Source organism: Liolophura sinensis, chromosome 1, assembly GCF_032854445.1.
Source record: "Liolophura sinensis isolate JHLJ2023 chromosome 1, CUHK_Ljap_v2, whole genome shotgun sequence".
NCBI classification, from domain to species: domain Eukaryota; kingdom Metazoa; phylum Mollusca; class Polyplacophora; order Chitonida; family Chitonidae; genus Liolophura; species Liolophura sinensis.
In genome coordinates this window covers 84395455-84422518 of record NC_088295.1, presented here as the reverse complement: position 1 = coordinate 84422518, position 27064 = coordinate 84395455, and the positions used below count along the sequence as shown (strand labels likewise).

Below are 27064 nucleotides of genomic sequence, written 5' to 3'. Positions count from 1 at the left end.
CAACGTCGTCTTGTGGTCGATAAATGACCGTGCAACGTCGTCTCACGACCGGTAATCGATCGCGCACTGTCGTCTTGTGAGCTTTTATGGTCTCGTGACTGGTATTAAAAATGAGCATGCACAGTCGTCTGGTGACATGCGCCTGAACATGCGTGGTCATCTCGTGACCGATAGATGTTCGTTTAATGTCGCTCCGTGGCTATTAAATGACTGTCGACGTTTATTTGTGGCTTGTTATGATAGTGTGTGGTACAATCGTCTTGTAATGCGTCAACGATCGTGAAAATTTGCAGACGTTCTTAGCTATAAATATTTTTATTTATTTGATTGGTATTAAACGCCGTACTCAAAAATATTTCACTTATACGACGGGTGTCAGTTTTATGGACACACCTGAGCGTGGAGTAAATCACTGACTGATAGAAATGGACGTGTGTTATCATTAAAACACATAAATTCCAATCATTTTGTCCTCTTCCATTAGCCAAAGGGTCACACCATTCACAACCAATCACATTTTACACTCTTTTGATACAGAAGAGCATTAATATCATGTATATAAATTCAGTGAAAACCAGGGTGATGCTTACTTAAGTTCTTTGTGAAGATGTCATATTGGTGGGAGGCAAGCGTACTTTAAACACGAGGTTCTTGTGAGACCACCTACAGGGGCCCCACGAGCCAAGTCGAACAAGTCAACAGCGTATTACCATCATGCAATCTCGAGGACTGCACAGAATGGGAGTCATTACAATCTCACAAATCTCATAAACCGGAAAATGGCAGCATCACGGTATATGTTATACGGAGCACCTGATGTGCTCCATGCAGTAGTAAATATTTTCTACAAGCCATAACTCAGCTGGAAACAATCTCAACATTTTCACAAATGCATTTTTATTATAATTATCCTATTTCCCATCAAAGTACAGCCTTCATTATATGATACAGCATCAGGATTAAAGCCAATCAAGTTCTCACCAATGCCACTGATGGCTACACCGGTCTTTGTGTATTGGTAAATAGGCCATATTATTAGCGTCATAGACGGCAGCACTGGTCCCTTGTGGATCCGCGAACAAGTCTTCGTCAGCACCCTAGACGACGTCATCGATCTCTTATTATAACATGGATCATAACAAGTTTTCGTCAGCACCATGGGCAGCGGCATCTACCTCTTGTGTACAGGGTATCACTATTGCCACAGACCGTAACACCGTGCTACGCTCCCTTTGCATCACTGTCGCGACTTGATGAGTTCGACCTTTGGACCACTCGTAGGCTTAGTCCCATGACTACTGTCATAGCGCTGACCTAAAATCAGTATTCATTTTTTACAACTGCTTAAGTTTTTCCTTGGAATCATGTTATGGATTTGTAGATAGAGGGATACGTATCATATAGATTGAGACAAACTTTTCGCTTTTTATTTTCACCACTTCCCGCCTCATCATCATTATTACCCTGGTGATTTATGCGTTGTTAAAGCTTTTTAGTACAAAATTTGCTGGTGGTGGTAGTGATGTTAGCGCCATTTGTGGTACCACAATCTTATTGGTGTCATTTGTACTGACTATTGATAACTCACTGACCAGCCATCTGTTACATCTAACCGATTTTTATTTCCAATATTCGTTGGGTCTTCCTTAGTCCTCAGTGTCGTAGTGGTAAACGTACCCCATTCCATCCGTGTCATCATAATCTCTATCAACCTGGCTAAACTCGTCAATAGCATACGGATCTTCATCGATCCATGGTTCGTCTGGCTCCGCGGCATTTATCTCTGCAGTGATATCAAAAAGACCATTGGCTGGCCCCTCAAAGTAGTCCTCCGTTGCATCCGTTGAACTAACAGGCACTTTCTCGGGCAACATTGGAACCGGCGTGTCAGCCATAGCTGTCAGAGGGCTGTCTTGTGCTGGGCCTTCAAAGTCCTTAGTCTCCTCAGGATCCAGGTGATTCAGCCACAGTTTTGGGGATTTCCCTCCGGCGATTCCCTTCTCATGGATGATGATGCTGTCCAGAATCTGGGTCCATGTCAGTGGGTTCAACCTGGATATCATCAACGTCACTCTGATCTGTATGGAAACGACAAAAAGGCACCAATGCATACTACACACTTGTGTTACACGCGTATAGGTTTCCTTCATGATGTTACTCAAACTCAAGACTCTGGATCAGAACAATTAAGGGCTACAAACATTTTAGTTTGAGAGTATCACATACTAGCCATTGTGTATGCATTTAAGGTTATCATAAGATCAATTTCAACAGCTACATTCACAAATCTGGAATTCGGTCCTGTCGTCTGCGCTGTCCCCAAGGTATCAATGGCGTTCACGAGGAAAATGGGTTTCCTGTGATCTTGACGTCACCTCATCAAGAGGGAATAATAATGACTATAATGTCGAAATTAACACTCATATAACCAATGAACTAAATCTTGCGGCAAATCGCCATTTTCAAACCACGTGGACTCAGCTGCATGTAATTCCTTCTGTTCATCATTCAACAAAAATTAATGTTAGCCAAGTTTGGCTTGCTTTCGACGCGACAGATACCGTTGTGTTAATTGTGGCCCTATGGTCTTTATTATTCAGGAATAACTAGATGATACGAAGTCAGAATGACTGTAGTATTAAAGGAAACAAGGTCTTTGTGGCGCGAAGCTTTGAGAATGTTGACAGCACACTTGAAAAAACCGAGTTCCAGATTAGTGAGAGGAAGATTATAGACACATATTTCTGCAGCTAAACTGGGAAGAATGACAGATCTGAAACGTAACCTGGGGATAATTCTTTGTTTAGACAGGTGGGTTCGAACTTGTCCTCACCTTGATGTTTTGATAACAAGTCTTCAGGAAGAGACCGACTCGGTACATCGTCTATGTGCTGGACAATATCGCTTGACGATTGGTCAGTATGTATTCCAATATGTCCTGATGCGCGTGGCTGTTCCGTGGCTATATTTTTAAACTTTGTCACTCCTACTAAGGCTTCCTGGTGGTCTACAATCTCATCCAGTATCTGGTCCTGATTCTGGTCTGAGGTATCGTCCTCTGCGTCAGTCTCAGAATGGCTAACCTTAGGCAGAGATGTTTCCAGGCTCCTTAACATGTCCTCCAAGGTCATACCGTCTGAAAAACAAGTTGATAAAATTAACTATGTATTTCATTGTTTTTAACGCCATAATGGCGATCAATTCTGCAGGAGCCTTGGACTGCGCACACGGTACACGAGCGACGTCTACCGTCAAAGGGGTGGGGGTATCTACATATCCCCTTTGTAAGGCCTGGATGGAAGCAGCATCACATTGGTCCTAGAGATTGGAAGGCATACCTCTTTAACCAAACGAACCGAATGTACTCTACACAGCAAAAATCAAGGACGAGAAGAATCAGATTCGAAATGAGGAATCTATAATAATCTTACCATCTACAGCTGACACGTCCGCGTAACTGTTTGTCTCATCATTTTCACCTGCCAATCGTAAATTGAGAATAACTGACAAAAAAGGCCAGGTACAGCAAAGATCGGCGGATTTTCCAATGTAAGGCAAAGAAAAAGAGAACCATGCATGGCGCAGTATGGAGCTTTAAAAGGCGGACATTGACATAAATCAAACTTTGGATTTAATACTAACAAAAGACAAAGTAGAAAATAGACTACAAAGGCGGGTATATTATATATAATTTTAAATGTATGCATATAAAAAATATATGGAACACCTTTATGTCCCTGACCAAGCAACATGCCAGAGTTCGAAAACTCCGCCACTGAAGCGGATGCCAATTGAAATTCTATTGCAATAAACGCGGTAATCTGTGAGAAAAGTCTTAGCTATTTCATCAGTTGTGTATACCTGAATAATAATGGCATGAACTCATACATACCGTAGTAAAACAATACTCAAATGAATCTGACCTTCAGAAACTAACACACCAATGATCTAAACTGCAAAAATCTTATCCATATATATATATATATATATATATATTCCTTTATATGTATATAAAGGAATGGTTGCTTACTGGGTGGTTCTTTGATATCACCAAAGAGTAGTTCAAGCTCGGTGCGGTCAGGTTTGGCTGAAATAAAAAAGACAAGTACTCAAGAATATTTCTTTCTTTTTTACGAGGGGGGGCCAGCATTATGGTGGGAAGAAACCGGGCAGGACCCAGCACCATGCGCAAACTACTGGCAAACCGTCCAATCTACGACCGGAGAGGAAGCCCGCATGAGCTGGACATGAGCTGCTCTCTGCGATTACACATTGGTGAGAGGTTTCTTTGTCATAATTTTAACACCTATAAAGCTGAAATGGTCCTCTATGGATTAAAAGTTAGTATATCCCAATAACTTTACCAGTCGATATATTGCTTATCTATATAATTACTAGCTTATCACTCTTATTTTCTTAAAATCACCTTGCTGAAACGTTGGCTTGGAATAACTCATCTCATTCACAGCTGGCAAATCAGCGTTTGGCTCTGTATATGAAGGACAAATTGACAAAACATATTCACATTCGAGGACAGCTCCTGTAGCTCTACAAAATTTGGGACGAAGTTTCTGATGGTTAGGTATGAAAATTACCTCAAGCAAAAGAATCCATACATCCAACATATACCCGAAGTTTGTCCTTACTCATTAAGCATTTCAAACTGGAATACAAACTACTTCTTCACGTAAAGATGTGATCTTGTTGTCAACGTGCAGCAGAAAATTACTAGTCCAAAAAAATGAAGAAGGCTGTCTGTAATTAGATTGGAATAAAACACAAAATAAATACCTGTATCAAGTTCATTTGGCTTGTCATCCAACAAGGTCTCTAAATCCTCCAGCGTTATTACCTCTGAAATGTAGAGATATCTTACAACTATTTTACCACTGACATATACTATGAATTTGAAATATAATAATAATAATTTTGACAAAGTGCTTTAATTAAAGGAGTGACACTATTCCAAATCGTTTATTATTATTTTCTGCTTTTCACTTATTTGTGCTATAAGCTTCAATTCTTTCAGGTTTCTTTTGAAGAAAGAGTGACCATGTGTACAATCAAATTTACCAGTTTATATGTTGCTGGCATAGATGGGGTGCGTGTTTGTTACTTGAATTTAACCGGAAAGAATAAAGAGGTTAGACTGCGGAAGGAATTTCTGCTTCATCTTACCTCCGCAAATCTTGCCATTACCAGAATACCCAGGTTTACAGTCACAGGTGTAAGAGCCTATAAGGTTGGTACACTTAGCGTGCTCAGCACAATCCACATGCCCATCGTGGCACTCGTCAATATCTAGTCAATAGAATTTTAATTCAGCCTGATACTAAATAGCAATTATAAGCAATTGTAGGAATTATAGGATAACTGTACATTAAGATTTTTTCTAATTTCTCATTAGATGATTTTGTCAGAGGGTGCTCATTTAAATGCAAAAAAAAAAACACACAAAAAAAACACTAACGCGAAGTACATCTCGCATAAAAGACCATTAAACACTGACCACAAAAGACAGAGTTTAATGGTGTTTCATCTGATATACACTTCACTGTAGTGTTTTCTTTGCATTTAAATAAATAAACACAGGGGATATTCGATTTAATCATTTTAACACAAGCAGTCAATTGGAGATACACCACATACAAGACATTTAAAAAGGCCAAAGCCATCATAATATTAGTCTAGGAGCACGTTGTCGTATTGGTCCAACTGAACAAGGTCTTCAAGGCTGACCTGTGCATTTGCTTCTCCCATCCCCCATGAAGCCATGGTCACATGGGCAGTTGTAAGAGCCATCTGTGTTCTCACAGCTGCTGTGAGTGTCATGACAGCCGTTCATCGACGAGTGCAAGCACTCGTCAACATCTGAAACAGCAAATATCACGACCGGAGTTCATACAAAAATGGAAAATCTACACTTGAATAAAGCTTTAACTGCATGGTTAAGTGAGTAGTTTAAAATTCATAACACAATATAAGTTTGGTTAAAGTAAAAAAAAACTGGAACCGGCCTGGATCAAATCAGATCATGAAGCTGGCTTCTTCTGAGCACAGGGTTGATGATATCTTTTTTGATCATTATCTTTATTTTTACCTGGCTTTAAGTACCAGGGGACTTATATGCAATCTCAATTGACGTATAATACCAGTATATAAAGTATTCATTTTCACTATCCTGGATGCTGGATTTCACAACATGTTCACCCTACAACGTATAGAACACAAAACCTAACATTGTGCATGTCACTAGCACTTATGTGGGTATCTGCATTAATGTTGGTTCCTCGCCCAAATGACAAGTTTTCTTTCAGAGAAACACTTAATTACCCTACAGCAGATTCATCATAACGGGAATATCATTGTTTTCAATGAAATCGATGTCAACATGAAGTCTATAGAAATGCACAGGAAGTGAAAGCGAAACTAAAATACAGACCAACACATTTGGTTTCACTGCCCTCCGCATTGGTGTAGCCTGGTTTACAGTTACAGATGTAGCTGCCTTCGTTGTTTTGACAATCACTGTTAACAGAACAGGCGTGGTCATTTTGGTGACATTCGTCGATGTCTGTTGAAAAGTAATTGAAAGTTAGTCATCCATGATGTATTTAACACCTTTAAAGGTGGATTTGGAGTAAAATTAAAATTGTAAATACAAAAACAAATAGTTTCGACGGCGAACAATCATTCTTCTAACATCTTACCAATGCAGCCCTGTGTGGACAACTGATATCCTGGATGACAGTCGCACATATAACTTCCCATCGTATTGGTACATCGTACACACATATCCCGGTGAATCTGACATTCATCGATATCTAAAAGTTTAGAATACAGTAAATGCGTAATAGAGACTAAACACAAGAACAAGTACCAAATCTACAATCGTTTCTCTACTCAAAAACTGATACGACAGCAAACCAAATCTAAAGCTAAATCCACACAAGATTGACCTATACTGTTCTACCTTGATTAATGCAATTTTCGTGCTTACAGGTAAAATTGCATTCTTTTACAGCTCTCAACAATCAATAAAATGAAGAATGGTTGCCTAGCTGGTATGTATATGTATACTGTTTAGGAACATACAACTCACCGACACATCTTGTACGGTCAAGCCTCTGGTAGCCTGTCTTACAGACACAATGGAAACTTCCCGCTGTATTAACACACTCCGACGAGACATGGTCACAGTCATCCGTGTGCAGTAAACACTCATCAATATCTATAACACAAGATATATACACACTCATCGGTATCTGTAACACAAGATATACAAACACTCATCGAAATCTATAACACAAGATTTCCAAAGAAAGGCAGATAACACTCATCGATATCTGTAACACAACATATTCAATGAACAGCAGATAACATTCACTGATATGGGCAACACAAGATAAGCAATGAAAGGTAGATAAACTTTCATTGATTTGTAACACAAGATAAGAAATGAACAGCAGATAACACTCATCGATATTTGCAACACAAGGTTAGAAATGAAAAGCAGATAAACACTCATCGATATCTGTAACAAAAAATAAGCAATGGGCAGAATATAAACAGTCGTTGATATCTGTAACACAAGATAAGCAATGGAAAGCAGATTAACACCCGTCGGTATCTGTAACACAATATAAGCAATGAAAAACAGATAAACACTCGTCGGTGTCTGTAACATAGGATAAGCAATGGACAAAATATAAATATATAAATGCAACACAAAATAAGCAATACACAGCGGATACTAGTAACACTCATCGATATGTGTAACACAAAATAAACAATGAAAAGCAGATAAACACTCATCGATATCTGTGATATAACATAAGCAATGGGCAGAGGACAAACATTCTTCAATACCTATAACATAAGATAAACAACGAAAAGCAGAAAACATTCTCCAATACCTGTAACATAAAATATACCAACGCTCATCAATATTTGTAACACAAGATAAGTAATGGGCAACATATAAGCACTCGTCGATATCTGTAATATAGGATAGGAATGTGCAGCAGATAAAAACTCACTGATATATGTAAGACAAGACAAGTAATGGAAAGCAGATAAAAACCCAACGATATCAGTCATGTATACAATAGTCAATATATGTAACATAAGAAAAACCAAAAGTGGAAATTAGCGCTGTATCAAATAATCACAGGCCTTGTAAACAGGTGGCATTCGAAACAGAATATTACCTAAAATAGCAGCTAGGAACGTATCATTTATTAATTAATGTTTTACACCCTACTCAAGCGCCGCCCCCCCAAGAAAGTATGAGATCAGGCTCTTAGATACAACCACTTTATCATCATGTACGAATAAAACAACCAATATCAACTAATTAAAACAAAATATTAATACCGTATTCAACAAGCAAGCTTTATATAGTGACTCTGAATACAAAGACTATGTTTTTTAAAATTACAGGGCACATAGCTTAAATCAAACCATGTTCAGTTTGGAATTACCTCGGCAGCGGTCACCAGCCCGTTGATATCCAGGAACACACACACATATATAGCTGCCTATACTGTTCCTGCATCTCTGCCTGATTCCACAGTTAACCTCGGAGGTGTCACTGTAACATTCATCGATATCTAAAACGAAGTAATGAACAATTTATAGCACTTTTTTTAGGTAATAGAAGTCTCCTTATTATCTGCCTACTATGCTGGGCCAATTGGCGTTTAACCTACTAAAGTACATTACTGATTTATAAACTCTTGCTTGTTTTCTGTCCATCAGGCATGAAACTACCTTTCCGAAGTAACGTTTATTATCTTTATAACCAAAAAGTGAAAATAGTGCGTTTTGTCTCACATGGCTTGTGGGGAACATCGATGGTTTTCCATTTAAAAATGAACCATAACTAGGAAAATGTCGGATGTGATAATTTGTTCTTGCCTTTACAGCGTATCCTGTCCAGTGGTTGGTAGCCCACTCTACACTCGCACACAAACCCCCCGATAGTGTTCTTGCAGAAGGTTGACGTACGCTCACAATCGTTCATGTTATCAGCACACTCGTCCACATCTGCAAATTAACCGCAGCAACTGCCTTAGATGGTTTGGCTTGTCACTTCGAGAATGGTACAATGTAGAGGCAATCAATGTGTTACTAATTTGCATATTCAACGATGTTAAATTAAGTTTAAATTAGTTGAAGTACATCAAGAAAACATGAACTGAAAGTATTAATGTTAGAAAAGCACTTGAAAACTTGGAATTGTCAAGGAATGAATGTTCTACCTTTGCAGTCTCCTCTGATCATGTTAAATCCTGGCACACAGTCGCATCTAAAGCTTCCAATGGTATTAATACACTTCGTGTATTCTCCACAATCATTCTGGTGGTTGCTACATTCATCAATGTCTGCAGATCAGCCAAGAACACACGCCTTCAGAAAGGTAATCCACTTAGCCATGACAATGCCCGTATTTCATAAAAAAACTCGATTCAGAAAGAAAATTATACGCTGCAAAACACATGGGAATATCATCCGAGTATTCCAACAGGTAATATAAACTAAAAGCTTAGGCCTACAGCATGGAGTGTAACTCCATAGCAGCGACGACAGTGTTATGGTTGGCAAATAGTCACCCGCAACGGTGAAATATGGCACCTTTTCAATTTGCCGGTTACCATTTTACTCATGTATATTCTTAAATATTAAAAGTTTAAACACAGGTCTAGCATCGTGGATTATGAAGAATTAGGTGAAAACTTTGCAAATCAATCTACGGTGATGTTAACAGACACCTAGATTTCTTACATATGCGACAAACATTTTGCGCCCGTCAAACTCATCCACATCTCCAGGATAAGTCGAACACGTAAAGTCATAATGAAAAGAATTGTAGCCCAATAATGAAAAACAGGTGTCTAAGAAGGTTCACTGATTTGCCCTATGAAGCAGACTACTGTTGGGTTCGTGTGTCAGTTTAAAGATAGGACATTACCTCAATCTCAAACAAATAAATTAATCACACAGGCACGAGGTGCAATCATTAAAGCATCAGTAACATTAAGGTGTTCCAAAGTCAATCCAATACCGCTATTCTGACCCATAAGACAGACATGTTTGGTGTGTACACTGACAGTACTGACCTTCGCAATGAGTTCTGTCAAATCTCTCATAGCCTGCATTACATTCACAAAGAAACCCTCCGATTGTATTAACACAGTAGGTGGAGCGATAGTCACATTCGTGGTTGTTCTGTCGACACTCATCCACATCTGGACATCAATAACAAATGATACCGAGTAAGTTATAGCAAAAATTTGTCACCTTTAACAATATTCACTTAAAAAGAAAAGTATAACAGCGTGTCATGGAAATTATCATATTGACTATTCCCAAACTATACTTAGAAACAACACTTTATAGTTAAGATATGATAGTCGGTTAGAGTGTGTAAGGATTGTGCAATGAATCACCTTTGTCTGAAGCTCAGTGCAGACTAATGCCCACATGGAGTCCTCATATTCCAGTTGCAATTCATTTACAACTAATATAATATTTTCAAAATGCACACAGCACACACTGACCATACATCTCATTAGTCCAAGTACATTATAGTTTACCAAGTCCTAGGAGATATCATTCATAAAAAATGGCGAAGATCGACTTGTTGGGCAGATCGGCACTTCACTACAGTTGCATACTTAACTATGTGTGTGGAGAAGACGGGATCTCCCTGAGCTTCTTACCCAGACAATGCGTTCTGTTCTGGTGCCTGAAGCCCACACGGCACTCACACCTGTAGCTGTTAGCCGTGTTCACACAGTTAGTCGACACATGGTCGCAATCATGCGTGTTTCCTCTACATTCGTTAAGTTCTGAAAATCGAAATGTAACCAGACAGAGGAAAATTTTCCCTTCTATCTTAATTTTAGCCAATAGTCCCTTTACTTAGAAGCTTGTTGACATCGTCAGTAGGATGTTCCCCATGTAGTGAATGATACAAATATCAGCCTAATGTAGCAACTGTTTTGACCGCCTAATGTAACATTCAAACCAAAATACATTTGACATGAAGCTTCGTGAGCATTATTATGACTTTTTCATGCATGTTAAATTAATGCAAGTGATATTACCGAAATTTACAATTTCAAGTGTTTATGAAAGCTTGTAAAATACGCTATAACACTTGAGATTTCCCATGTAACTCGTGGCTGTGATACCATACCTATGTGACCTTTAAATGAGTAGACTGATGCGGCATAAGGCCCACCGCAGCCAATGCGCCCAGATAGGCAAGGGGAGAAACAGTCGTCATCCGACAGTTTCTTATGGCCTATGTGGTTCTGACAGGCACACACTCCTCTGAAACATAATTAACACAAAAATTTAATCGACATTAACACTGCTGCGCCATTAAGACACATTGTGCAATGAATGTTTATGGTTAAATCTGTCTCATTGTTCATATTATTGGTAGGAAGTTTGACTTGTCAATTGTTTAACTTTTATTACCCTCTGCTAACTCCGGCAAATCTGTACTCCTCTTTAATGCAAATGTCCAGACACTCCGATGGTTTCGCTCTGTTTTTGCGGATAATCTCATACTCCACAATTCTTTTCACTTCTGCTTCTTCTTCCCCCTCCTTCATTAGGTAACACTGGAATCTGTCTACAAAGAGGCGGTATTCCGTGATCTTGGGACAGAAAATTTACTAGTGTCATACAGCATGTGACTGCGTTTTTCCGTTGATATTGTAAATGGTAACACTGAGTGAAAAAATAGATCAGTCATTAAGGTAGTTTTCATAAGTAACGACCGGCTTCTCATAAGAGATGCATTTAAAACAAAACAAAGAGCACAATGAAGACAAGATCATAGAGGGCTTAAGCTCTGAATATCATATATTATAGTGTGAAGATCAAAAGGTATATTAGTTTAAAGCAAAAGACCATGTAACCGCTAACCTGAAACTAACAATGGTCGGTACTCTCCTGATGCTGAGGATGATACAGAATCCAACTTCGTGTTTCCACACAGGCAAACTGACTCTGGTAGCTCCATACATACCATTCTGTCCATACAATCTTTAGTGACTGGCAGAAATCCATCGTCCAAAGGATCAAGAGACTTTTTACAGCCACATTTATACCTGCATCACCACAAGTATTACTGTGACAGGCCACAGAAAATGCGTGAACACAATCAACAGTAGGGGAATGTCATAAAGAAAAGCCCGTATCAGATTATATAGATTAGGACATGTAATATGTGCTAAGGTAAAAAATGTAGATTTCATCAGACCATAGTTTAGTGTTCATTACGTCTGGGTCAATACATGCTTTATGAACATAGAATTTAAGCAAAATGAGGTAAAGACAAGAATCAACATTTGAAGAAGACTAAAGGTTTTCACCCCATCATATAGGCTCCATACTGTCTGTTTTCATGTCGACATTTGCCTGTCACACATTTGTGGGCTCTTTCTTGGGCTGGGACGGGGTCGATATCAGTCTGTTCATGCGCTGGCATATTTATACAGTTGTATCCTACAAGACCAAAAGACCTGTACCTTAGCACACAATGTTCATACCATAAAGTTAGAATAAATATTGATCAAAGTCTAAGGTTCATTGCGACAAACAGAAATGGTTTTATATTTTAACTCCCATTTTATTTAACCCTAACATGAAATTTAGGGTGTTAAGCACTTGGAATATAGAAAATAAAACGATGTTTTGTTATTTACCTCTGTAGGCTTTTGTTGGAGGCAGCTTGGCGATATGTTTATGAACCAAGAGTTGAACAGATCTGTCATAGTCATGGCTATGCCCGTGGAAACAGACACAGTCTGTGTTAGGTAAAAAGGTACATCCAAGTTCACAATCGACAGAACCTGGTCCCATCATACCATTAGAGTGGCAGCCACACCATCGCCTGTTTGCAAAGACTGGAGGAATTATCCGATGATAGACTTGTGATTTAATTAACAGTTAATGTGTTTGTCTATAAATTACTCTTATTAACTTAAAAATTTTCTATCAAAGAAATATAAATAGGAAATACTTGTAAAATGTTTATAAAACGATTCAAGCATTTCTATGTATTCTCCAAGCTTAGCTGTAGTTTACAAAATAAATCTGTTGGGATTGAAATTGAACTAAATTGAAATAGATTTTTTACACGTTGTTTGACCTATGAATGATGACCTTACACTCCGTATACAAGCACTTGCTGTGTGCCTTTCTTCCGACACTGCTCCCAACACGACTGGCTTGGCGTGTATATTGGCACTTTGGAGATAAGAAGATCAATACCATAACAGCCTTCGTACACTGAAACAAAAATGTGAAAATGTCTTGTGGGACAGCTATTTTCCCCCTTTGTAGTAAAACATTAACAACTAGTCAATGTTCCGGTAATCTTTCACAAGCTCCTTCACTTACATAGTTCAGACTTAATACATGGAATGGTTCCGATACAATAAAATGTATAAAGAGTATGGTTTTCCGGATCAAAAAACTTTCATGTTTGAGGCATTTGTTATATTTCATAATAACCCCTCTATTTTATGCATATTTTCCATCAGTTGTCGGAAATATTCAGTAATATCGTCTTCGATGAACATATACTGGGAAAGCAGGACTAGTTTTGTACACCCAATTCGCACACCATATTCTGAAACGAAAATTAAGCGTTTCACGTATCCTTTAAATTTTGTTCTTTTTTGACCACTAAAAACATGGAAATGTAGGGCCTACATGCTAATTTTTTTTATACTTTAAGACATTATCGTATTGTTTTAAGTGAATTTTCTCACCGCTTTCAACAGCCCCCGTCTTGGATCTAACCATGCAGAATGATATCACCAGCAGATATCTCCAGAGACTCATCACCTCTCACTTGCAAGGTTGGCATCTAAAAGGGTTCTTTTAACACCAAAATTATAGGCTATTGGTGTGCGATTCCGCATGAAAAAAAGTTATAGATGATTTAAATACATTGTGGCTTAACAGAAAATGGTAAAAAAAAACAACAAAAAAAAAACAACAACAAAAAAAAACAAAAGCAAAGAAAGAAATATGCACATAGTGCCTGTGCCTTTAACATACACCATATACAACGTTGGAGAAATTCGATATAACTTGGAGACTTACCCTACTGACTTGAAAGATTTTTTTTTAAAATGCCAAAAAATACACAATTTATAATGCCCAATGTGATGCTGTGTAAGCGTTCTGCGTTGCTCTAGTGCTATAAAAAAAACAACAGCAGAGGAACCACTGAAGTCAGCATGTATCATGTAAACATTTATGTGTGTTGTTGTTGCATTCAAAGGACCTACCATAAAATACAACAGCCTGTTTGTTCATGTCAGCCTGTTTGGAAACATAACACGGCTACTTGAGTTTAAAACTTTTTGATCCCTCTTCATAATCGAATTTGACGAAAGAGGGTTCTATGTTCCTTTGACTCGTCTGTTTGATAAATTTGAACGCTCGTTCGCGCAGAACTAAGGGTTTATTGAAAAGGCTAACTTGAATAAGAAATGGAAGGAGAAATGGAATATTGTTTTTAACTGATTTATTTAGTACATGTCAAGAGTGCATGCATGTTATTAGCGGACCTTGACTAAAAGTAACAACAGTCTGACAGTCTGGCGACCAAAAGTCTATTAAAGCTGACATTAATCCCATTTGTTATAGGCCGAATACGTTCTAAAATGAGACTGGTATAGGCCTATTAAGATTAAGATCTGATTTAATTAAGCTTCCGGTAACTGGCCTCTTGCCGACAAGTTCCTGTTTATTTGGAAAGGCGTTATGCTATTACACTATTTAAAGCGAATAAAACTCAAATATGCCTAACAGATTTTATTTTCAGAGTCCGATTAATTGTAAAGAAAAAGAGAGCTACAGAACTGCGACCGTATTCATGACAAAAATGAGGTCGATTTCATTTCAGAAATAATGAGAAATAATAGGCTATCTCGACATTAGCTCGATCTCTATCATTTTCAGAAAATAGAAAACAATTAAATAATCTCTAAACACATTGAACAGGAATCTTGTGAAGCTGATGATTTAATTTTCTATTTTCTTGGATGAAGTCAAAGACGTAGCTTATTGCTTTAATTACCTCACGGCACCACAAACGGTTGATATTTCACTTAATTTTACTGGGCTAATAGGTCCCGTGCCGTACTCAAAAACATGTACATTTAGCTCATATGACACCTGTCAAATTTACGAACAGAGAAGAAATCGGTCAGAGTCTGGTTGAAACGACAGACAAAAAACGGATAAACATCCAGGTGTAAGCACCAAAGGCCACGTCAGGGCCTGTATACGTGTCGTCTGAAGAGCTGATAAGTGTTTAGAATGATGTGTTTGACATGTCTTGGGAGGGTGTGATAACAGTCGAGTCACTTTTTGGGGAGAATCTTAACGGAACTAGACATGGGGATTAGATCAGTTAATGATGACAGTGACAAGACAGTGAACTTTCAGAACTTTTTCCTATCACTTTTACACATTCTTGCTTTCTCGTCATGGCACCTTCAAATGTTGACGTGTATAAATTGTATGCAATATATCGTTGTAGTGGAAATTTTTAGAGTTGTCTAATTCTGTGAAGCACATGTTCTGTCTGATTCCACAATGTTTAGAAATATTTTGTGAGTGCAAGCCAATCAAATATTACAGTACTGTTAAGATCTAAGGCAGAGGTACAATCTAGTCTTAAAAGACTGTTCAACTATACAAATGAATGAATCAAAGACCCAATCATTTCAAACAAAATTTAACAAATCGTTGCCTGGCAACTGTTATAGAAGAAATTCGCAAATGCGACTGTGGGGAATTTGAGTATCAGCTCAATATAATATACGCACATCACCTGAAGTGATTTTGGGTTAAAGCCCTTGCCCTGGGATCACGAAGCAATCTTAGACCTGAGTCAAAATTTCAAATCACTTTAAAATTGGTATTTCTGATATAGTATTAAAATATTGCTTGACAACGTACATTTTGCATGGGTAAGCTATTGTACAACAAATTTCAGTTAAAATAACGGCAAGGAAGATACCAAATTTTATGCCAAAAATTTGGCTGAAATCCAAGATTGTTTCGTAATCCCGGAGCCAGATCTGTAAACAAATGAACAAGTATACACAATGTTGAGTGTAGAAACGTGTGACCATTTACCAGTTATCATGTCATCGTTGCTCTAGTTTTGCTCTGTATGTTGCAGTTTTTTATATTAACATGTCTGAATCATCATATTCTCTGTTCCAAAACCTGACGTGGTGTGGCCAGTTTCCTCCATGCAGTAGAGATATGTAGTACTCATGTTTACAATTCTGGGAAGTGTCTGTGTGTGTGTGTGTGGGGAAGGGGGGCGGAGGTGGAGGGGGGTCTCCTTGGCCAAGTTGTTAGCGTGATAGCGCAACAGAATGACCTCAGAAGTCTCTCACCAATGCTGGCTCATGTTGGCCACGAAATGTTATGTCAGTAACTTCCGGATGGGCGTGGGTTCTCCTGAGCTCTCTGCCACGCAGGTTAATGGGTGGAGGAAATGGCCGTGCCCTTTGCCAGCTACCTAACCAACCACCTGACATATAACGCCTAAGCCAAAGAAGCGAGAGCTGGATTCGACCGGTGACCCCATTCAAGGGCTTGAAAGGTCGAGCTAGCGATTTAACGATCTAGGTCCATTTTCACAACGATGGAATTTATGCGTCAGACATTCGTATACACCAGCCGTCAGCTAAGATGGACGATTCCCAAAACGACGTTTAACACAAACTACCTAAAGAACGAAAGTATATACAGTAGGAGATTAGGACGAATAATACAAAGAGAAACAGTCAACAGCTTATACTAATGCTGGAAATATGCAAGGCATGTTCTAGGTGAATGAGTGAAGTCAGTACTCAGTTCGTTATTTGTTAGTATATGTTTTGTCGATAATATAATATGTATCGCGCCTTGATTGTAATTGTTCATATATCCAACGTGGCGATCTAATTCAACACTATAAGTATAGAGCCCCTAGCCTTGGGCTAAGCGGAATTAGACACAATCATGAAGCACAACGCCACAGATTCTGGGACGATCTGTGCATATTTACTTACAAGAGAATTATAGTCATTGTAAAACTTTAAAAACTTAGAGTGAAGGCGATTAAAGACAAGTACCAATGCCATCATGTAGAGCTGCCTCGTAAATACCTGAAGATAACAGGAAGCCAACGACATGTGTAAAATGTTAAACGATTTTAATATAAGCTGGGTGAGTATTTAATCAGATTTTGGTAGCGCCATGTTTTGAGGAACCATACCCGCTGGCTCTTTCAAACGGCAAAATCCGCAATCCACTGTCTTGACGAACCCTCGTCAGCCTGAAAAAATGCCTCAGTGGGTATCACCCCTCAGTATCCTGACCAAATCGTTTCCGTATCCAGTGTGGTATCCCCATCCTCAATCGACTAGCCCTTCGGACCAGCCATCTGGAAGTTTTGAACAACTCCAGAGACACATTTACAGCTGTCACTCCTCGTGTAGTTACCCACGAACCATCTGTTAGCTCTAACAACCTAAAGCCTATGATCGAATCACTTTTCACAATCCCCCCTTCGTTCCGTAAGGGCCTAGTATCCATTTCTTTTCTTCCCCATTCTCACAAGATCAAACATTCAGGTGACATCACCTTCAAACCCTCTATGTCTTAATTATACGCTAGTATCATTAGTCAGAATCCCAATCCGCTGAATTCCTTGAACGATTTCTCTCCTTCCTCCGCAGGCTACTGCTCCTTCACGTCTAACTTATCAAAAACTATATTCCTATAGCTCCTCTTTGAAATCTATATCCTCTATATCCGTATCATCAGGACTGTGCCCGCCAGGTTCCGTGTCTGGTGTTTCCATTCCGGTTAAGAGGATCAATCCTCCTGTATTGAACTGTATCAGCTAATATCCTCGATGTCTCCACGTCTAGCTTTTCCTGTTCCCCTTTTATCCCCGACATCTCTCCTTGGATATCTCTGCCCGATCAGCATCTCGTCCGTGGCAAACTGATCTTGCATCCTCAGGCAGCCGATTTCCCGCATCTGACCTGTGCTAGGGTTCTCTTTCGAGATCCTCCTGGGATACCCAAATGCTCAGAAACCGTATACTTTGCTTACACCGTCTTCATCCTCTTCGTCCTCATGGTCTACGTTTAATCTCTCCAAGCTTTCTCCGAGTTCGCGTCTATTCTCAAGGCTTGGCCTTCTCTTCAAAAATATACTGGTAACAAAGGCAATACAAATCCCTCTTAGAATTAGAAAACCTATCATTTAAAGCATTCGTGCCATATAATAAGAAAAAAATTCACTAAGAATGTATCACTGTGTAGTAGGCTCAAATCGCACTGAATACTTCAAGTCAAGTTGCAGCCTTCAAGTCTTAAAGCAATACTGTTATAACGAGGACACTATACTTAATGCCTCACCCACTCATGAGGTACTCACATCAGCTTGACAGATAATTATAATTTGCCTATTTCACGTCTTTCACAAGAGTCAAATGACAGGCATCGCACTACTTATGTAATGGAACATCCTGTGAAGATACGACGTGGCTATGTAGTGAATCAAAGTACACTGAGACGGGTGTCTTCCAGCGCCTAGTCTGCTCAAATGTCCTGACAAAGGATTTACTATACAGTGGGTCACAATATACTTATCTGGGTGTACTTGGGTACCTATAATCTACCCATATATGCCCCGGGCAGAGATTTATCATACTGACATCGCAGACTTACCATACAGACATAATTGTAAACACACCGAGAAACACTCCGGCAAATATAAATCCTGCCAGCTGCATTTCGCGTTGTTTATCCATGTCGTTATCTGAAGTCAAGAACGGAAAGCAGCCAGATTTAAGTTTGTCATAAAATAGAATGAAATGTAGAAGTGATGGAAGGACATCACTTATGCTTCGCGGGTGAATATTTGTGAGTCATATGTGAGACAGCTCTTAAGTTTTGTGCCAGAGGCAAATGGTTTATTCCATGCGCTCCAGTTTCCTTCGCCGATGACAGTCGTATAGCAACTTTCAACCAATAAGGACGTTCCAGGTCAATAATCGCATGGCCAATTCTCAAAACGACGTAGACCTATAACACAAACCATTCAAGAACTAAGAAAGTGTAAACAGTACGAAAATAGGACGGAATCACGCAAAGAAAAGCATTTTTCAGTGATGTTAAAAAGACGCAAAAATGACCCATGTTGTACAAGTGAAATATTTTGGAGTACCAGATTAACCACTCGTCAATCAGTACAAGCTGTTTAGCAATTTGGAAGTGAGGAAGGTACGTACATAAGGCCTCATTTTGAAAATCCTCTTCCGTAGTGCCCATAACAGAACCTGCGTTAACAACAACAACGACACATAGTTTCACAAATTGTCCTTTCTAAATAACTTGGTTGCAGAAAGTGTATAAAAAACATATGACTCCAACAAGAGCTTTTATAGTGTTTTGATAATGCATCCTAGAAAAACAAAGAGAATATTTATTTCACCATGTACAAGTTGACGCTAAGTAAATATAAATGTACACGTCACTTGCTTTAGCTAGTAAGTAATTCTCTTGAATATACCACACGCAAGGGCATCATTTCTTTTCTGTTAAATGCACATGTATATATTTATTATTTATTTGATTACTCAATAAGATTTCATTTAAACGACCGTGGTCAGCATTATGATTGGAGGAAACCGGGCAGAGCCGGGGGAAAATCCACGACCATCACCAGGATCCTGGGAGACCTTCCCACTTACATGTATATACAAAGTTCGAATGATTTATCATTCGTATTATTATCTCAAACTCTCCAGAATATAGGGAAGCTGTAAAAGTGTCACATGATTACGAACTAGCAAACATATCAGCTCTTCAACAGTAAACGCTATTAGGATGATCTGTCTGCACTCACCCACTGCACTGGACTCGTTGCCTTGGTCATATTCATCTGCTGGGTAAAAATAAATGTAAACATAAGAATTTTTAATAAATCTGACTTATATAAATGTGTAACTTCGCAGATCATAGCTGAAAGGAAACTGTGAATGTTGCATCTTTTAAAAATATACATTCTTAAAAAAATACTGAAACATTTTAAGCTCTACTCCGAGTCAGACTAAAATTAAGCCCTTCAAGAGTTCAGCTATACAGCTTATCAGTCATCCATCTGTATACTCACATACTACTCTAGATTCATTTCCTTGATGGTCTTCATCTGCAAAATATGTAAATATGTATATGTAAATATAGGCTGTTTTAATCTGGGCTGTATATCGGACTTCGATTTCGTTCCTGCAAAGGGCCTCCGCGGCTCAGTTGGTTAGCGCGCTAGCGCAGCGTGATGACCCAGCAGTCTCTCACCAATGCGGTCGCTGTGAGTTCAAGTCGAGCTCATGCTGGCTTCCTCTCCGGCCGTACGTGGGAAGGTCCTCCAGCAACCTGCGGATGGTCGTGGGTTTCCCCCCGGCTCTGCCCGGTTTCCTCCCACCATAATGCTGCCGAAATATTCTTGAGTACGGCGTAAAACACCAATCAAATAAGTAAAATAAATAAATCGTTACTGCAACATTTCTAGATATCACTGAAAACAAAATGTTTCTGTTTTGGACGTTCTCATTATTTACGCCATAGAACCATTATGTGCATGATGAGAAACAATTTTTATTTAATAAAAATCATTATCAGGACGGGTGGCTTTATTGTTTCTTAAAGTCCAAGACAGCGCCCCTCTCCCTCCCAACAACTAAGCACTTATCATCTACAAATACACAGGCTAACCACGCGTAGCTAAAACACGCGTAAATATCCTAATGCTAGTTATCAGTCACGTGCCACTGGTATCATAAAACATGTTTCAAAGCAGTTCAACAGTGTGTTGGAAAACAGCTAAAGAAGAATTGTGAATCGCATATATCTATACAACTACGACTCAAACGACATTTCAATTGACATCCGATCAAAGCTTATCAGTTAAAAAGGGTATTCACCTTCAGGCAGGGATACGTCTCCTTCCACCTCTTCTGAAATCGTAGGAAAACATTGGTTAGTCTGTGACACTGTACGAAAACACTGGTTCGTCTGTGAAAATGTACTAAATGTTAGTTTGTCTGTGAAACCGTACGAAAATGTTAGTTTCTTCTATGGAACGGTACAAAAACGTTACTTTGTCTGTGAAACTATACGAAAACGTTACGGTAGTTTGTTTGTCAACCTGTATGAAAACGTTAGTTTGTGTGTGAAACTGTACGAAAACCTTAGTTTGCCTGTGAAACTGTTCGAAAACGTTGGTTAGTCTGTCAAACAGTGCGAAAGCATTGGTTTGTCGGTCAAACAGAACGAAAACAAAATCGGTTTATCTGTGAAGCGGTACAACAACATTGCTTTGTCTGTGAACAGTACGAAAACATTGGTTTGTGAGAGAAACATGCAGTACGAAAACATTAGTTTGTCGGTGAAACAATACGAAAATATTAATTTGTCTGTGGAACAGTACAAAAACATTGGTTTATCTGCGAAACAGTATGAAAGCATTAGTTTGTCGGAGAAACAATGCGAACATATCTGTTTGTTGCTAAAATGTACCCCAAAACACAGAAGCAATTACAGTGTGATAGTTGGCAAAAATTATCAGACATATCTAGTGGAATTAACCCTCTTGTCAATTTACCTAACTTGGGGGCTTTATTTAACTGTCCACGTAAATACTTACATAGTAGCAGCGATACTAATAACATTCTAATAGACACCAGAGGTGTAGAATTTCTAACAAAGCTGTGGCGTTAATACAATTTATTACCAGATAATAGCATGAAGGCAATGCAAAGGGATCAAGCCTCGAACAATATGGTTCATGCAATACTTGATTAATGAAAACAATGCTCTTGCAATGCTCAGATCAAATATATCTATATATCAAAATCACTTCTTTATGCCACACGAAGGAATCACACACCGCCGACCCTAGATTGGCTTAAATCATTTTGTATAGAAGCTCTCTGTAGAAACAAATATAACTTTCTACCAACTGGTTAATATTCTTTCTGATTGTCTAACGCCACACTTAAAAATCTTTTAGCTATACGGCATTTTGTCTGTGAAATTGTACGAAAACACTGCTTTGTCTTTGAAAAAGTACTAAAAGTCGTTTGTCGATCAAACTGTACAAAAACCTTGTTTTGTAAAGTGTAACAGTATGAAAACATTGGTTTGTTGGTGAAACAGATCAAAAACACAGGCTTGTCTGTGAAATTGGCTTGCCGATGAAACAGTACGAAAACAATCGATAGCGACTAAAATGTACTACGGCATAACGAGATTTGCTAAAAAAGCTGTGTTGTTATAACAATTAATAAATAATAATATTAAAGGAATACAAAAGGACAAGACCCCCTGCATTACAGTTCACATCGTCAATTATTACTGAATATCATGGCACTGCACATACAATATGCTATAAAAAAACTTTTTGTGACTTCTTCACACCACACGAAAGAGCCACACATAGTCGGCTAAGAGTTTGCTTAAGTCAATTTATTATTCATTTTTTGTCCCAATGTTCCGGGTTAATGCTAGATTTGAGATCTGTTCCATTCTCCCCAGCCTAGCTTTCAGAAATACAGATCCGTCTTTCGAAGTGTGCTGTCTTCAATATGTCAAAGATGTACGCTACAAAGACATGTCTTCTGTAATCTCGCAGTATTTCTGACCTCGCATCACCTAGCTAATCGTGAATAATAAAGACCATAACATCATAATTTATCACAAATTAACCTGGCGCATCGGCAACAAGACAAACTTCGAAAAAGCCCAATGTCAGCCGCATTCTGCATCATCCAGAAAAAGATAAACTCGTCGCATGATTGGATTGAAACCAATGAGATGTACACCATCTAAAGGTCAGTTAACAAATTGTTTGGGTGTCTTAACTTTATTCAGAGTGATAATAATGAAAGAAACTATAGACAACTATTGTGAAAAAGGCTGCCGGGTCCACCACAACAACGGAGTGACGTGAATGGCGGTTTGCGAAGTTCTGATGTTGTCCAATTGGATGCGTCGGTTACATTTGTGTTACTTGCGATGGTGTGGTCTTTATTTAGGTGATATGAATTAAGAACTACTTTGAGATCACCGGATACCTATTTTTATGGCGTACATCATTATTCCAGGTAAGTGTTTAGTGAATGTGAGTAGTTAGAGCGGTTAATGTGAACGTTCAATCGGGACGTGGCCAACCGATCTCAGAGCTAGGTTAGTGCATACCTGATATTACGGAGCCACCAGTGACGTGGGGAATTATCTCAAGGGAAGCTGAAATGTCAAGGTTTGCAATCATGAGGGCAACACTGAAATTGTTCTCTTTCATTTAGTATGGAAGTTCTCTTCGGAAACAAGTCTAACATTTTAACGTTAATTAATACTTTTTGTGACTGTCTAACTCTATATTTAAAAACCTTTCAATGATACGATGGTGGCGATTGTATATTAAATGTAGAGTAACCCGGAGTAAACCAATGGCAAGCTGTAGTGGCGAACTTTTTCGTTTGGAAGGTACGTGATCTCTAGAGAACTTGTAAGACTACTTGGAAGACAGCTATCGACCATACTTTGTTACCAAGATACCAACAACAGTAACAGCAGTGTAATAATAAAAAGCGAGTGGAACGCAAGCACATTAACCGCTCTGCCACAGCTCGCTCCATTTCCCCCGGTTTCTTCTCACCATATTGCTGACCGCCGTCGAATACGTGAAGTATTCTTGGGTGCTTTGGGTTTAATGTCGTACTTAACAATTTTTCAGTCATATGACGACGAAGGAATCTTTAGGATGCATGTAATGTGCCTCCTTGTTGCACTGCTCTTTTATCTAGTGCTGCTTCACTGAGACGCCTTACCGCAGGCAAGTAAGACGCCCAGCCCGAGCCATTATACTGATACGGGTCAACTAGTCGTTGCACTATCGCCTTCATGCTGAACGCCAAGTTTAGGAAGCTACAATACAACTTCCTCTTTTAAGGTCCTAGGTGTGATTGGACCCAGAATTGACCTTGGATCTACCGATCCCGAAGGGGACGCTCTACTAACTGTGCTAGCGGAGACCGGTTATTCTTGAGTAAATAAACAACTAGCTCCATACCAATGTCTTGGTAAATATAGGCTATCGGAACAGAAGCTTCCAAAAAATGTGTTTTATTTTTTATTTTTTCAGAAAATCAGAACAGTTTAAAATGAAAATAACAGATAATAGAAAAGCTTAAATACCTTCGGCATCTTTTTCCAGGTCCTCCACTAGCTGTTCCACACTCTGCCCTACAGACAATATGAAATAACACCGTTAGTTCTAAATTCAGCAATAATCCACACATATATTAAGACCCACAGTATCAGGATATTGATAGATTGACATGAAAACTGTTCAGTACATAACATTACCCTCCTTTGTCCACCGCAGACATCAGTCATACCCTGTTCTATACACACTTATCCGTTCTGCTATCTATAGGGACATACTGGCGCAGTGTAAGGTCCACCGCATACATTAGTTAGTCCATGCACTGTACACACTTACCCGTTCTGCTACCTGTAGGGAACACAGACGCAGTGTAAGGTCCACCACAGACATCAGTTACACCCTGTGCTGTACACACTTACCCGTTCTGCTGTCTGTAGGAACACAGACGCCGTATAAGGTCCACCGCAGACATCAGTTACACCCTCTACTGTACACACTTACCCGTTCTGCTATCTGTAAGGAACACAGACGGCGTGTAAGGTCCACCGCATACATTAGTTACTTCCTCTACTGTACACACTTTCCCGTTCTGCTGTCTGTAGGGAACACAGGCGCAGTGTAAGGTCCACCCAAGACATCAGTTACACCTTGTACTGTACACACTTACCCGTTCTGCTGTCTGTAGGGAACACAGACACCGTATAAGGTCCACCGCATACATTAGTTACTCCCTCTACTGTACACACTTACCCGTTCTGCTACCTGTAGGGAACACAGACGCAGTGTAAGGTCCATCGCAGACATCAGTTATACGCTGTACTGTACACACTTACCCGTTCTGCTATCTGTAGGGAACACAGACGCAGTGTAAGGTCCACCGCAGACATCAGTTACACCCTCTACAGTACATGGCATGGAGCAGTCATCTTGGGAAAACTTTCGCAGACCTGGATAATGCTGACAGCCACAGATGCCCCTGGAAACGACGCCCTATCATAATCAAGCAACTCAGTTTCAATGAGAAAAGAGGACTAAAAGACATCAATATCCTCTTAGAGGGCTTAAACCCTTCTGTTGTAGGCCTGAAATTATAACAGAGTCGCTACAACGGAGCAGGATATAAAATCTTCGTCACCAACAGAGATATGGTTGTAGGCAACAGAGATATGGTGACGAAGCAACGAGGAATAAAAGAATATATATACCCAAGTGAAATCCCAGCATAGTCATAGTCGGCTTCCGAACAAGTTTTGATACATTCTTCTGGTGTGATAGAGGATTTCCATATGTCCTGGAACTCGGTGCGCCGCAGCTTTCTCGCTCTCGTATTCTGCTGCTCCATACTGAGACACTCAAAACGATCTACATGCATAAAAAGGTAAAATCTCTATTCATTGTTACAACACTTTGCTATTACGACATCAAAATCCACAGACGATGAAATCATCAAAGCTTAAATCCATGTGCACCTGTAACGATGTTACGTAAAAAAATAACAATTTTAAGGTGATTTGAAAATTTGACTCAAGTCTAAGAATGCTTCGTGATCCTAGGGCATGGCAAGCAGATGGCGTTTACTGACCTGTTTTCAGCAGGGGGCCGGATCTGGTCATTGGCTGATAAGACAGTGGGTCGACCTTTTCGTTACCACAGAGACACGCGGAAGTGGCCACCTCTATACATATCATCCTGGACACGCATTCTTGTGTCACCGGTGACAAGGTGTCATCGTTAGGATCGTCCGACAACTTACAGCCACACTTGTACCTGAATGTTCGGGAAAACAAGTCAGCAATCAACAATCAGCAGTCGACGAGCATTAGCTATCATCGCTAAACCAAAGTTCAGTTCGTCGTTGTCGCTAAGGGAACTTAATGACATGGGTACGTGAATATTTGTAAATCCGCGACTTCCGAGAAACTAGATGCCCTACTATACGATGCCATTGTGCACACGTGTGTAAATCAGAATTATAGTTTGCAATGAGTATTTTTACCCCATGAGATAGGCTCCCAATTGTCGATTTTTTAGTTTGCACGTCTCTTTGAAGCATTCTTGGGCCCTTTCCTCGGCTTCCTTTGGGTAGATATTCTTGTGGTGTAGAGTTTTGAGTACGGAACAGTTGTATCCTAGGACAAATGTCATAAAATGTCAGAGATTTATGTTATTTACAGCAAAGATGCAAACAAAAAAATTAATGAAAATCACGTAAAGCCGACATGAACTGCCATGGAAATAATATAGTGGCATATAAGCAAGGTGTAACTAGAAATCATTGTTAAACTCGAACAAATGTTTTGAAGGCAGTCAAATTTATGAAACTAGATGTCACAGAACTGTACTTTGCAATTGTTTTCAATCATGAAAGGTATAGAAAATCATATAGTCGGAAAGCAAATGTAGACAGTAACAAATAAACGTCGCATAAAGTCGATGAAATATAATTTCGAAACATTCGAAAAAATTCTCTTGTTATTAAGGCATCACATTATCCATTACGAACTTTTCACTTTCTCTCCTTAATCTGATTACAGAATATGTCCCGTAAATATATAAGTTTGAAAACACCGGCTTGAGGTTGAGATGTGCGTTCTTGTGGTCCTGGGGAACAGGAAGACGCTGCGTACCTGCAAAATCGTGCGGCGATGGTAGCTCAGAAATAAATGTGTCCACTAACTCCTCCACCATCGTCTGGTAGGAATTCTCGTCGCCATGAAAACACTCACATTTGGGATGTGAGATGAATGCGCAGTAGATAAAACAGTCCGGGTCCCCAGCACCA

The 27064-nt window shown here is 39.3% G+C and overlaps 1 protein-coding gene across 8 annotated transcripts; it reads right to left on the bottom strand.

Moving 5' to 3' along the window:
- Positions 1-916: 916 nt before the first annotated feature.
- LOC135481587 (latent-transforming growth factor beta-binding protein 4-like) lies at positions 917-14470 on the bottom strand. 8 transcript variants are annotated; one of them, XM_064761333.1, is made up of 24 exons: positions 14322-14470; positions 13797-13927; positions 13191-13311; positions 12726-12913; positions 12393-12525; positions 11944-12128; positions 11491-11647; positions 11204-11340; positions 10725-10853; positions 10122-10250; positions 9264-9386; positions 8920-9048; positions 8484-8612; positions 7103-7231; positions 6711-6824; positions 6443-6574; positions 5740-5871; positions 5179-5301; positions 4792-4854; positions 4427-4489; positions 4031-4087; positions 3432-3479; positions 2834-3136; positions 917-2078 (listed from the first exon to the last, which is right to left on the bottom strand). In XM_064761333.1, exons 2-24 carry the CDS (start codon positions 13867-13869, stop codon positions 2002-2004), a joined length of 2874 nt encoding a protein of 957 aa, XP_064617403.1. In that variant the 5' UTR covers positions 13870-13927; positions 14322-14470; the 3' UTR covers positions 917-2001. The 8 variants fall into 8 exon arrangements, 5 of the variants coding, with proteins under 5 accessions (XP_064617403.1, XP_064617404.1, XP_064617405.1 ...); XM_064761334.1 differs by having other exon boundaries at positions 13797-13905; XM_064761335.1 differs by lacking the exon at positions 3432-3479.
- Between the last annotated feature and the right edge of the window lie 12594 nt (positions 14471-27064).

Excerpts from the sequence above, each read along its gene's own strand:
- LOC135481587 (XM_064761333.1), bottom strand. The coding sequence starts at position 13,869 with ATGAGTCTCTGGAGATATCTGCTGGTGATATCATTCTGCATGGTTAGA. Across the intron at positions 9,387-10,121 it reads TGACAGAACTCATTGCGAAG|ACATTGATGAATGTAGCAAC; the intron begins GTCAGTACTGTC and ends GCTGATCTGCAG. Across the intron at positions 8,613-8,919 it reads GGACAGGATACGCTGTAAAG|ATATCGATGAATGTTACAGT; the intron begins GCAAGAACAAAT and ends ACTTCGTTTTAG.